Here is a 10,160-nt window from a genome sequence, read left to right on the forward strand (position 1 = left end):
AAAATGTGGTTCACGTGAACCCATGGTCCCTCGGCTAAAATATGTATATGATGTATATAATTTGCAAAAAAGTAGTTATATATATTTGATGACATCCATGGTCAAAAAGGGTGAAGTGGTGCACTGAATTTGCCTTCTTATTCCTAAAAGCCAATTGCCTGAGGGCAAGGGATCGAATCCCTGCTTGTCAGTAGTTTATATATATATATATATATATATATATATATATATATATATATATATATATATATATATATATTTATTCTGCGAGCGTTTCATATATCCTATTAGATATATCATTGCCCAACTTCTACACAGAGATGACAGATCCACACGGTTCCCCAATTCCCAAATATCAAAATTATTCCCTAATTCCTAATCTCAATTTATCCCAAAAGGTCACACGTTAAAAAAAAAAAAAGAAGCAAAACCCTAGTTCCTATTTTGATTTCTTCTTGTCTCTTGTTCTAAAATCTAAAGCTAATTTTGACATCCTGTCTCCATTTACTCTCTGACTGCCTGTGCAATGCTATTTTCCAATTCCTCCAAGGTAAGGTCCAATCTTTTTCTAAACTAGTTAATAAGTTTTCTTGTAGGTTTATTCCGATTTTGGGATTTTTTTTCCTGTAACTACTGAATGAAGGAGATTTTTTCTGATTTAGATTTATTTTGATAACTTTTCTTGAGCTAATCCTTTTTGATTGATATTGAATTACAGTGTATATAATTTACTCTATTGAAGCTAATAAAATATACATAATATACAAAGCGCTCCTAAGAGCTTAGTCATAAATAAAGATAAAAGTAACTCTAAAGTCTAAAGTCTACTGCAAATTGCAAAAGTACCATATTATCACTACGAAGGACTCTTCAGTGAAGCAAAGTTTTTCTTTTTTGTGGTTTTATTTCAACAAAGGTTCTTTTAATATAAAAATTTCAGGATTATGTCAAGTGAAGAATTGGGCAGTGGGCAAGCACTTCCATTTGATCTCAAAGATAAAATTATCAAAAGTTGCAGAAGAACTGGTAAGTTTTCTTTTTATTTTAATTGAACTTGAAAGGGGTGTGATTCCTCTATTTTATTATGTTTGAAAGGGTGTGATTCTCCTATTTTCTTGAATACAGAAGGGGTGTGATTCCTCTTGTTTATTATGAATTTAAAAGTGTGATTCCCTTAGTTTTATTATGAATTTGAATTTTGATGATGAGAGATATTTGACTTTGTAGGAACATCAAAATGGATAAATTTGTGATCAGGTCAAACATTGGCCAATCAAGTTCCAATGGTAGTAGTCGGCCTTCTGTTAGTTCGAATATAGCTCCTGAAATCCAAAGAGGGACAATCGTATCCCCTCCTTCAAATGTTGATAGTGTTCTTGACCTAAGATCTCCCAATCATAATCCCAAAGAAAAAATACCGATTCTTCAGTATGCCCCTAATATCCGAGATAAAGTGAGGAGACATTATATTCAAAAAGGGGCTTGTCAACCGAGTGGCCATGCTTTCCCTAAAACTAAATTTGGGAACAAAATGCATCAATTTAATCCCGATTCATTCTAGGGTCCATATTCTCAATGGTTGCAATATAGCATAAAAAGTGATGCTGCATTCTGTTTGTGTTGGTATTTGTTTAAAAATGAACTTGAAAGTCGTGGTAATGCGGGAGATGCATTTACAAAAGATGGTTTTAAGGGTTGGAACAAAGGTACGGAAAGACTTAGAACGCATGTCTGGGGAAGTAAGTAGTATCCATCACAAATGTTTTAATAGGATGCAAGATTTGATAAATCAAGAACAATCGATTCAATCTTCTTTTCACAAGAAAAGTGAGAAAGTAAAAAGCGATCATCGGATACGTTTAAATGCCTCGGTTGATGTGGTAAGATTTCTCTTAAGAAATGGGTTGTCATTTCGTGGTCATAATGAAAGTGAAGATTCTGAAGACAAAGATTTTTTTCTTGAACTTTTGGAATTTCATGGGGATAAGCATTCAGATGTGGGAAAGGTAACATTACATAAAGCTCCAAAAAATGATATGATTATTTGTCCAGCAATTCAAAAGGATATTGTGGATGCTTGTGCTAAAGAAACAAGTAAAGCTATTATCCAAGATTTGGATGACGAATTCTTTGGGATATTGGTTGATGAATCAAAGGACATCTCACATAAAGAGCAAATGGCCCTTGTTATACAATATGTTAACAAAAGAGGGGAGGTGATTGAGCGCGTTTTGGGTATTGTCCATGTGAATGATTCATCTGCATTATCATTACAGAAAATAATTTATGATTTGCTTTTGGATCACTCGTTAAGCTCATCCAAGCTACGTGGACAAGGTTACGATGGATCTAACAATATGCAAGGAAGAATAAATGGCCTAAAATCTTTGATTTTACAAGATGTTTTATATGCCTATTGTGTTCATTGTTTTGCCAATCAGTTGTAATTAACACTTGTAGCTCTTTCTAAAAAGCATCCGGATGTGAATAATTTTTTTGATGTTGTCACTAACACATTGAATACTATTGGAACATCTTTTAAAAGCAGGGAAATACTTCGACAACACCAAGTAGAGAAGTTGGAAGAATTACTTAAGTCTGGAGATTACCGGGCAAGGATTGAATCAAGAACGTGGGCTCCAACGACCGGGTGATACTCGTTGGGGTTCGCATTTTAAGACCTTGGAAAATGTCTTGATTATATTTTCTTCGATTGTTAACGTTCTTAAAGATATGCAACAAGATAGTCTTCTTTCTCTTGATAGATTTGCAGCAAAAAAAATCTTTTGGGTAATATTCAAGAATTTGAGTTTGTGTTTTTATTGCACTTGATGTTCAAGATGTTGCTTTTTACAGATGAATTGAACAAAGCTTTACAAAAGAAAGATCAAGACATAGTCAATGCTATGAGGTTGCTTGACCTTGCAAATATAAGATTGCAGACTATGAGAGAAAGTGAATTTGAGTTCTTGATGAATGAAGTTTACTCATTCTGTGGTAAACATGATATTATGATCCCAAATGGATGAAGATTGTCCAAGATCGATACGAAAGAGGTCGGGAGTTTCATATTCACATCACTTTATTGTGAAAATATTTTATGCAACTATTGATTTTCAGCTTCATGAGCTAAATAGTCGTTTTGATGTAATGACTAGTGACTTACTCCTTGGTATGGCTTGTTTGAATCCGATTGATTCATTTGCTAATTTTGACAAAGACAGAATAATGAAGTTGGCCAAGTATTATCCAAGTGAGTTTGATGACAACAAGCTTCGAGATCTCAGCTTTCAGCTTGATAGTTTCATTGTCTATGCTCGAATGCCTCATAGCAAATTTATCAACTTGAAGGGAATGAAGGATCTTGCTATAGTGATGGCAGAGACAAAATTGGATCAAACTTAGTGTCATATTTATTTATTTGTGAAGTTGACTTTGATTCTATCTGTTGCTACTGCAAGCGTGGAAAGGGCATTTTCCTCAATTAAGCTCATAAAAAGTGATCTACGTAATAGCATTAGTGAAGAGTTTTTGAATGGCTGTTTCGTTTGCAATATAGAGCGTAAGGTATTTGCAACTGTAAGTAATGATGCTATTATTGATCGTTTTCAAAGTATGAAAACTCGTCGAGTACAATTGTAAATTGATAATATTTGTTTTTGTGATAATGAAACTAATTATTTTTTTGCTCGGTAAGTTGTTGTGATTGTAAAATTTTATATTATCAAACTAAATGTTAATCTTGAAAGTAATGGTGCACCCATCGTCCCGAATTTCTAGATCCGCCTCCGGTTAGATCTCTAATCTCCAAAGTAATTCAGCCCTTCAACAATAATTATACCTATCATTGCTATTTCCTTGAAATTATCCCAAATTTAGAGGAGGGTTGGAGATGGCCTTAGGACTCTCGTTATTGAAGTAAGGGAAAAAGACTCCTAAAAGAAATAAATCTATTTCATATGCCTTATCTTTTTCTTGGAAGAGAAGTTTTGCACTTTTATAAATTGAAACATGCTTCTCACACAAGAACAACAACAATATCCACAATGTAGTATTTCGGAGAGTTTTGTTTAGGGGGAGAATTTATTCTCTCTATAAGTTTATTTTATATTAGTAGATTGATGTAGGTCACTAGACCATACCACTTTTGAATGTAGGTATCTTCAAGAGTATCAATGGTTCTGTTCTAGTGATTATTTTGTAAATTTGTACCATAGCAATTTTTCGATTAATTTATTTTGTATAACAAAAATTGAACTTTTCAAAACCATCTCAATCATCCCGATTTCTTTTCGGTATCAATAAAGTCCGGTTAACTTTTGGTATTTTTTTTAAACATCAGATAAATATCGCTAGTGGAAGATAGAATGATAAAATGCGTACATGCATAGAACTTTGGTAAAAAGATTTGGACAATTTTACTGTACTGATGAATCAAGGGAACATAGCAGATGGCCAAAATAGATCTTGATCCATTCCTCAATTCTACAAAAGCGTAAAATAAATTAAGCAAAGACAAGAGTGATATAAATAACACGAATGGAACGATACTAATCAATTTGGGACTGAAGAATAACTTTTATTAAAAAATTAAGTATCCAACAATATAACTCTACATCAAAAGAGAGGAAAAATATCCAATGCCTTGTGACTTACTACTTAAGATTGCTCGATTACCTTGTGGTTTGCTACTCAAGATGTAATTCAGTTTCAATATGAGTAAGCAAAATAGGTATAGGAGTTGGGACTTTGGGTGTTAATTACTTGTGGTATAGCTGTTTCCATAATCTCACGGCCCAAGGGGAAAAATTCTAATGCTTTGTTATATTTGAACCTAGTATATAAAATATATTTTCATAATAAATTTATTTGGTACGATTCAGTAATTTTTAATTTATTTTTATAAAATTAAAAACCTACCTAATTATTCGATATGGTCATAAATTTATATAAAAACCTAAAAGATACGGTACGGTTCGATTTGATAGGTCTAATCGACTTTTAAAGATCCATTAATACTCATACTATTAATATCATAGCATGTACTTATTAAAATCTAAAATGTTATAATATAATCAATTATTTTAAATAAATAAAAAAACTAGAAGAAGAGCCACAGAGAGAACTGTAGAGGTTATTGATATAATTAATAGCGGTAGAGGAGAGAAGAAAACATTATTCCTCAAGAAAGGGGGTTAACTTTAAGAAAAAGAAATTTAATTAGCTACCATGTAATTTCTTTTCTTGTATATGGAATCTTTATCTGTATTGGCATGGAATTAAAGATTGAGTGCACTTGGACCATTAGAGGCCACTTTGATTCAGGGAACCAAAGGAGAAAACCCACTTGGACCATACAGAGATTTACTCGCTGAGATGCAATTTCCCCTTTGCATCTTTTGGCTATTAAATATGTTTGATTACTCACCAAGAAGTACAATCAAGTTACTTCTCATTAATACAGCAGAAAATGAGAAGCATCAATCTTTTTACAATTCATCACAAAAAAGCACGATTGGATAAGCTTTTTCAGATGTTTTCCACCGCAAAAGCAAGTCGGTCAGAATTTGGATATTTGGACAATGCACTAGATATTGGGCGTTGCAGAAGCTCCAAGATGCCTTCCAATCCAAGCTTTACGGATATATGCAAAGCTTCAGGTGCATCTGCGAGCATAAGCAGCATAGCGACAGGTTGGACCTCATCATCACTGTAGTCTGAAGTTCCACTAGCTATGCATGACTCATTTATTTGATGCAAAGCATAATCAAAAAGCACCAGGTACAGATTCCTTCTTTCTTCCCTTGAGTTTGAAAGCACTAACCTCTAAGCAAAACCTATCTCTTTGTACGACATACAAACAATCAAAAATGAGATTGCTAGTAGATCTGACTTTATCAGCAAAAACATCAACCAACCAAAAGGAATACAACATTCCCAACTGGAAAGCAAATTAGCGTCGACATAAGACTCCCTAACATCTGAATAAATAAGACTCCCTAACATTTGTATAAATAAGACTCCCTAACATTTGAATACATAAGACTCTGACATTTGAATATATAAGACTTCCTAACATTAACATCATGTTCAATAGCCCAGTAAAAGTATCACCAAACACCAACTCAGGTAAACCAAAATATTTTTTGCTAACAGCTCATGAGACAATGGAATCTGTTCCCAGACTCTGCACTGGGTAAAAATCAATATTCTGTTCCAACTTTGCCTAAAAATACAACTCCCCCCAACCCCAACTTTAGACTATTCCAGCTACTCACAGATGAAATCTCTTCAGAGATTCTGCACATCTTAAATAAAGCTGCCAACAACTTATAGCACATAAATGGAAAGCATTTTTAACCTACCTGGCAGATATGAAGATAGCTTGTATAGATAGGTTTGACCTATAAATCTGGTTTGTACCAAAAACAAATAAGCGAATTTTATACAATAGGCACAAAATGCCAAGCAAAAGTTAATCCCATATGATGGGCTTCCAGTATAAGACATGTTTCACCGTTTACATTTTCATCTAAGAACATGAATTTTGTGAAGCACGTTCTGTTTCCCGCCACCATCATGGGGCCTTGAATATCAGTTGTAGATCCTAGAATTTATAGGTGGAGCTTGAAGCTGGCTAAATTTTGCTGATATTGGAGATCAACCTTGAAGATGTGTGGCACTAAGTACCCAGCAAAATTATGGAGATTTTTCAGCAGTTGGATTGCCACCCTTAGACTAGTTCATCAAAGAGAAACACCAATGGCTCTCTCTATTGCACCTACACAAAATTCATATCCCCCTCTTCACCTCAACCCAGCTACAGCCTGGTGTCTTTCTCAATCCAGTTTCATTCATCTTTACTCTAGTATGTCCTGCATCATTCCACCTACCAGATTGAGAATACAAGCTTGATAATACCACATAATGAGCTGGGTTTCCTTGCTCAAGCTTGACAAGATGCTTCAAAGCAACCTCTGCTAACTCGATATTAGAATGCATTCTAGATGCATCCAACAAGGCTCCCCAAACTCCACCATCTGGCTCCATAGGCATTGTCTTAAGCAGATCCATAATTTCATAAAACAAGCCAGCACGGCCTAACAAGTCTACCATACAGGCATAGTGTTCCACATCTGGCTCGATGTGGTATTTGTCACGCATGTGGTGAAATATTTTCCTTCCTTCTTCAACCAAGCCTGCATGTCTGCAGGCAGACAAGACACTAAGGAAGGATATAGCATCAACTTCAATGTCCCTATTTTCCATTAGAGAGAAAACAGAAAGAGCACGATCGCCTTCCCCATGCATAGAATATGCTGTAAGTAAAGCATTCCAAGAAACAGTGTCAGTGTTCTTCATCTCCTCAAATATACGCTCCGAAAGGTCAAGTTGACCACATTTGGCATACATATCGATAAGACTGTTCCCTACAAGCTTATGAGACTGAAAGCCACTCTTAATTATGTAGGAATGTATAGTCATGCCCTCTCTCAAACATGTCAAATGTGACACCGCAGGCAGGATGCTCACAATTGTGACCACATTGGGCCGAAATGATTCGAACTTCATGGAATGGAATGCGGCAAGGGCTATCTTGGCAAGTCCATTGTGCATGTATCCTGCTATCATTGTGTTCCAGGACACCTCATCCTTAGAGAAATCATTTTTGTTGAACAGGAATTCAGCCAAAGTCAAACTTCCACATTTGGCATACAAGTCAATTAGAGCATTCTTCACATGACAGTCTGACTCAAACCCGTATCTGATAATTTGACAATGAAGGCATCCTCCCAAGCGTACATCACCTAGAAGGGCACAAGCTGGAAGCGCACCAACCATTGTCCCGGGGTCTGGGTGTAATCCAGTTAACCTTAATCGAGAAAACATCTCTAATGCATTATAACAGTCACCAATCTGAGCATACCCATTTATCAGAGCATTCCATGTTACTACCTCAACCAGTGGCATCTTATTGAACAAATTAAGTGCCAAATTAAATAGGTTGCACTTAGCATACATGGAAACCAAGGCAGTTCCCGTTGAAATATCAGAATCGATGCTGGCTTTGACGGCATGGCAGTGGACGCTCTTTCCTAATCTCACTGCTCTTAGCTCTGCACAGGCTGGGATAACACTCACCAGAGTAACATTATTTGGCTGTGAATACACATTCTGCATATCTCGAAACAGAGAGAGTGCCTCTTGAGGATATCCTGATTGTGAGAAAGCAGCTATTGCTGCGGACCAAGCAACCAAATCTCTTCCGTTAATTCCCCAAAACAGATCTCTAGCCTTGTCTAGCAATCCACACTTTGCATACATTGTCATCAATGAAGTAGCAACCATAATGTCGGAATCAATCATTTCTTGGATTGCATATTCATGAATTTCTTTCCCTCTCCCTAAATCGCCAATTTCACCGGTCGCAAGCAATGCACTTACAGCTGATACTTTGCTGATCTTCAAGCCCGTTTTCTTTATGGAATCAAACATTTCCAAAACCTCATGAAAGTTCCCATTATATGCAAAACCTGCCATCATTGTACCCCATGAAACATCATCTTTCCCCCTTAGCTCAAGAAAAATTCGGTGAGCAAGATTGGGATGATTACATTTTGAGTATGTATCAATCAAAGCATTATGAACTGAAACCGGAAATGCTCTCCTATATACATAAGCATGTATACACCTACATGCTCTCATATCCATTAATTTACAAACTGCAGGGAGCAAATTTAATAATGTCACTGAATTAGGATTAATCCTAAAAATAAATTGCATGTCCTTGAAAAGGTCAACAGCCTTAACCGGCTCTGCACTCTGTGCAAGCCCAGAAATCATTGCATTCCAAGCTACAACGTCTTTGTCAGGCATTTGATCAAACACCATCCTTGCGCTCTCCAAATCACCCATTTTACTATACATATATATAAGCCCAGTCCCAATGAAGACATCAGTTTCCAGATTCCTACGAACTATCTCTTCATGAATCAAGATACTGCGTTCAAAATCAGACATAGCAGTGCAAGCTTTCAGCACAAAAGTGAAGGTATACTTATCCGGCTGAATAGACTTTTCCAACATTGAAACGTACAGTTTGAGAGCTTCTTCGTGCTGATTGACTCTGACGTAAGCTCTGATCATTGAATTCCAGATAATGACAGGTGGGTTGGGTAAAGAATCGAAGAGGGAGCGGGAAAAGGCGCATTTTTGGAAGGAAGAGTACAAATTGATGAGAAGGGTAGAGGTGGAAGTGTTGAAAGTAAAGCCAGAGGTGATTAGACGAGCGTGAAGTTGGAGAAGAGAGCACAGGTCTTTGCACGAAGAGAGGAGGGTGAGAAGCCGCTGGTGGGAGAGAATTTTTGAGGTATTTGGCAATTCTTGAGAATGAAATCTACGTACTAGTACAAGTATTGAACAACATCTCAACTTCATTCTCCAGCTTTCATGCTCTGTTTGTATATAACCGACTAGTATTTGAAGACTCAAAACGCAGGGCGATTCAAAAAATTTCAACTAATGCAGTTTGGAGACTTTAGACAATGAGCATATTATGGGTTTGGGTTTTAAATAGCAAGAATATTTAAAACGTTTCAATTCTTCTTTTTTCAAACCAAAACCCATTTTCATATACTGTGGAGTATAATATATATGCAACGGGTAAAATGCTTGCTTTATTATAAGCCGAAGTTTTAGAATTTAATTGATTAAAAAAAAAAGAACATATATATAGTCCTAGCATGTCACGCTAAAAAATTTGAACTTGTGACCTAAAATAATTGTCACGATCCAAACCCCGCTCCGGTCGTGATGGCGACTCTTGCGAAGACAAGGCCTGTCAACCAACCCATTTCGCCTTTTCAGAAAAGTTAATATTGATAAAGAGTTTTTTTTAATTATATAACCACACACTAAGCAAATGATTTCTTTATAAAGTGCGAAATACAACTCAAACACAGCCTAAACCGGGGTGTCACAAGTCACGAGCATCTATTAGAGTATAAATACAACTACAAGGTCTGAATGTACAAAAGAGGACTGATGAAAGAAAGGGAGAAGAGCGGTGCTGCGAACGCTGGCAGCCACCTTGCTAAACTCCGATGACTCAGCCTCCGATCAGCTCAAAACCCGCTATCGGGTGAATAAATACATGCATC

The 10,160-nt window shown here is 36.1% G+C and overlaps 2 protein-coding genes across 2 annotated transcripts; one reads left to right on the forward strand and one right to left on the reverse strand.

Moving 5' to 3' along the window:
• The first annotated feature begins 1,658 nt into the window (after positions 1-1,658).
• LOC107790417 (uncharacterized) lies at positions 1,659-5,523 on the forward strand. Its single transcript, XM_016612345.2, has 5 exons — positions 1,659-2,337; positions 2,857-2,981; positions 3,121-3,372; positions 3,430-3,638; positions 5,286-5,523. The coding sequence occupies exons 1-5, from the start codon at positions 1,659-1,661 to the stop codon at positions 5,521-5,523; spliced, it is 1,503 nt and encodes a 500-aa protein (XP_016467831.2).
• An 875-nt stretch (positions 5,524-6,398) lies between these two features.
• On the reverse strand, positions 6,399-9,627 carry LOC107790418 (pentatricopeptide repeat-containing protein At2g39620-like). Its single transcript, XM_016612346.2, has one exon. The coding sequence runs from the start codon at positions 9,436-9,438 to the stop codon at positions 6,793-6,795; it is 2,646 nt and encodes an 881-aa protein (XP_016467832.2). The 5' UTR covers positions 9,439-9,627; the 3' UTR covers positions 6,399-6,792.
• Between the last annotated feature and the right edge of the window lie 533 nt (positions 9,628-10,160).

The sequence above is a fragment of the Nicotiana tabacum genome, chromosome 7 (genome assembly GCF_000715075.1).
Source record: "Nicotiana tabacum cultivar K326 chromosome 7, ASM71507v2, whole genome shotgun sequence".
Classification (NCBI taxonomy): Eukaryota; Viridiplantae; Streptophyta; class Magnoliopsida; order Solanales; family Solanaceae; genus Nicotiana; species Nicotiana tabacum.

Bases quoted from the DNA above. Each gene is read 5' to 3' on its own strand.
- LOC107790417 (XM_016612345.2), top strand. From the start codon at position 1,659: ATGCGGGAGATGCATTTACAAAAGATGGTTTTAAGGGTTGGAACAAAG. The intron at 3,373-3,429 runs GTGATGGCAGAG...TTATTTGTGAAG, and splicing joins GAATGAAGGATCTTGCTATA to TTGACTTTGATTCTATCTGT. The intron at 3,639-5,285 runs GTAAATTGATAA...ATGGAATTAAAG, and splicing joins AAAACTCGTCGAGTACAATT to ATTGAGTGCACTTGGACCAT.
- LOC107790418 (XM_016612346.2), bottom strand. From the start codon at position 9,438: ATGAAGTTGAGATGTTGTTCAATACTTGTACTAGTACGTAGATTTCAT.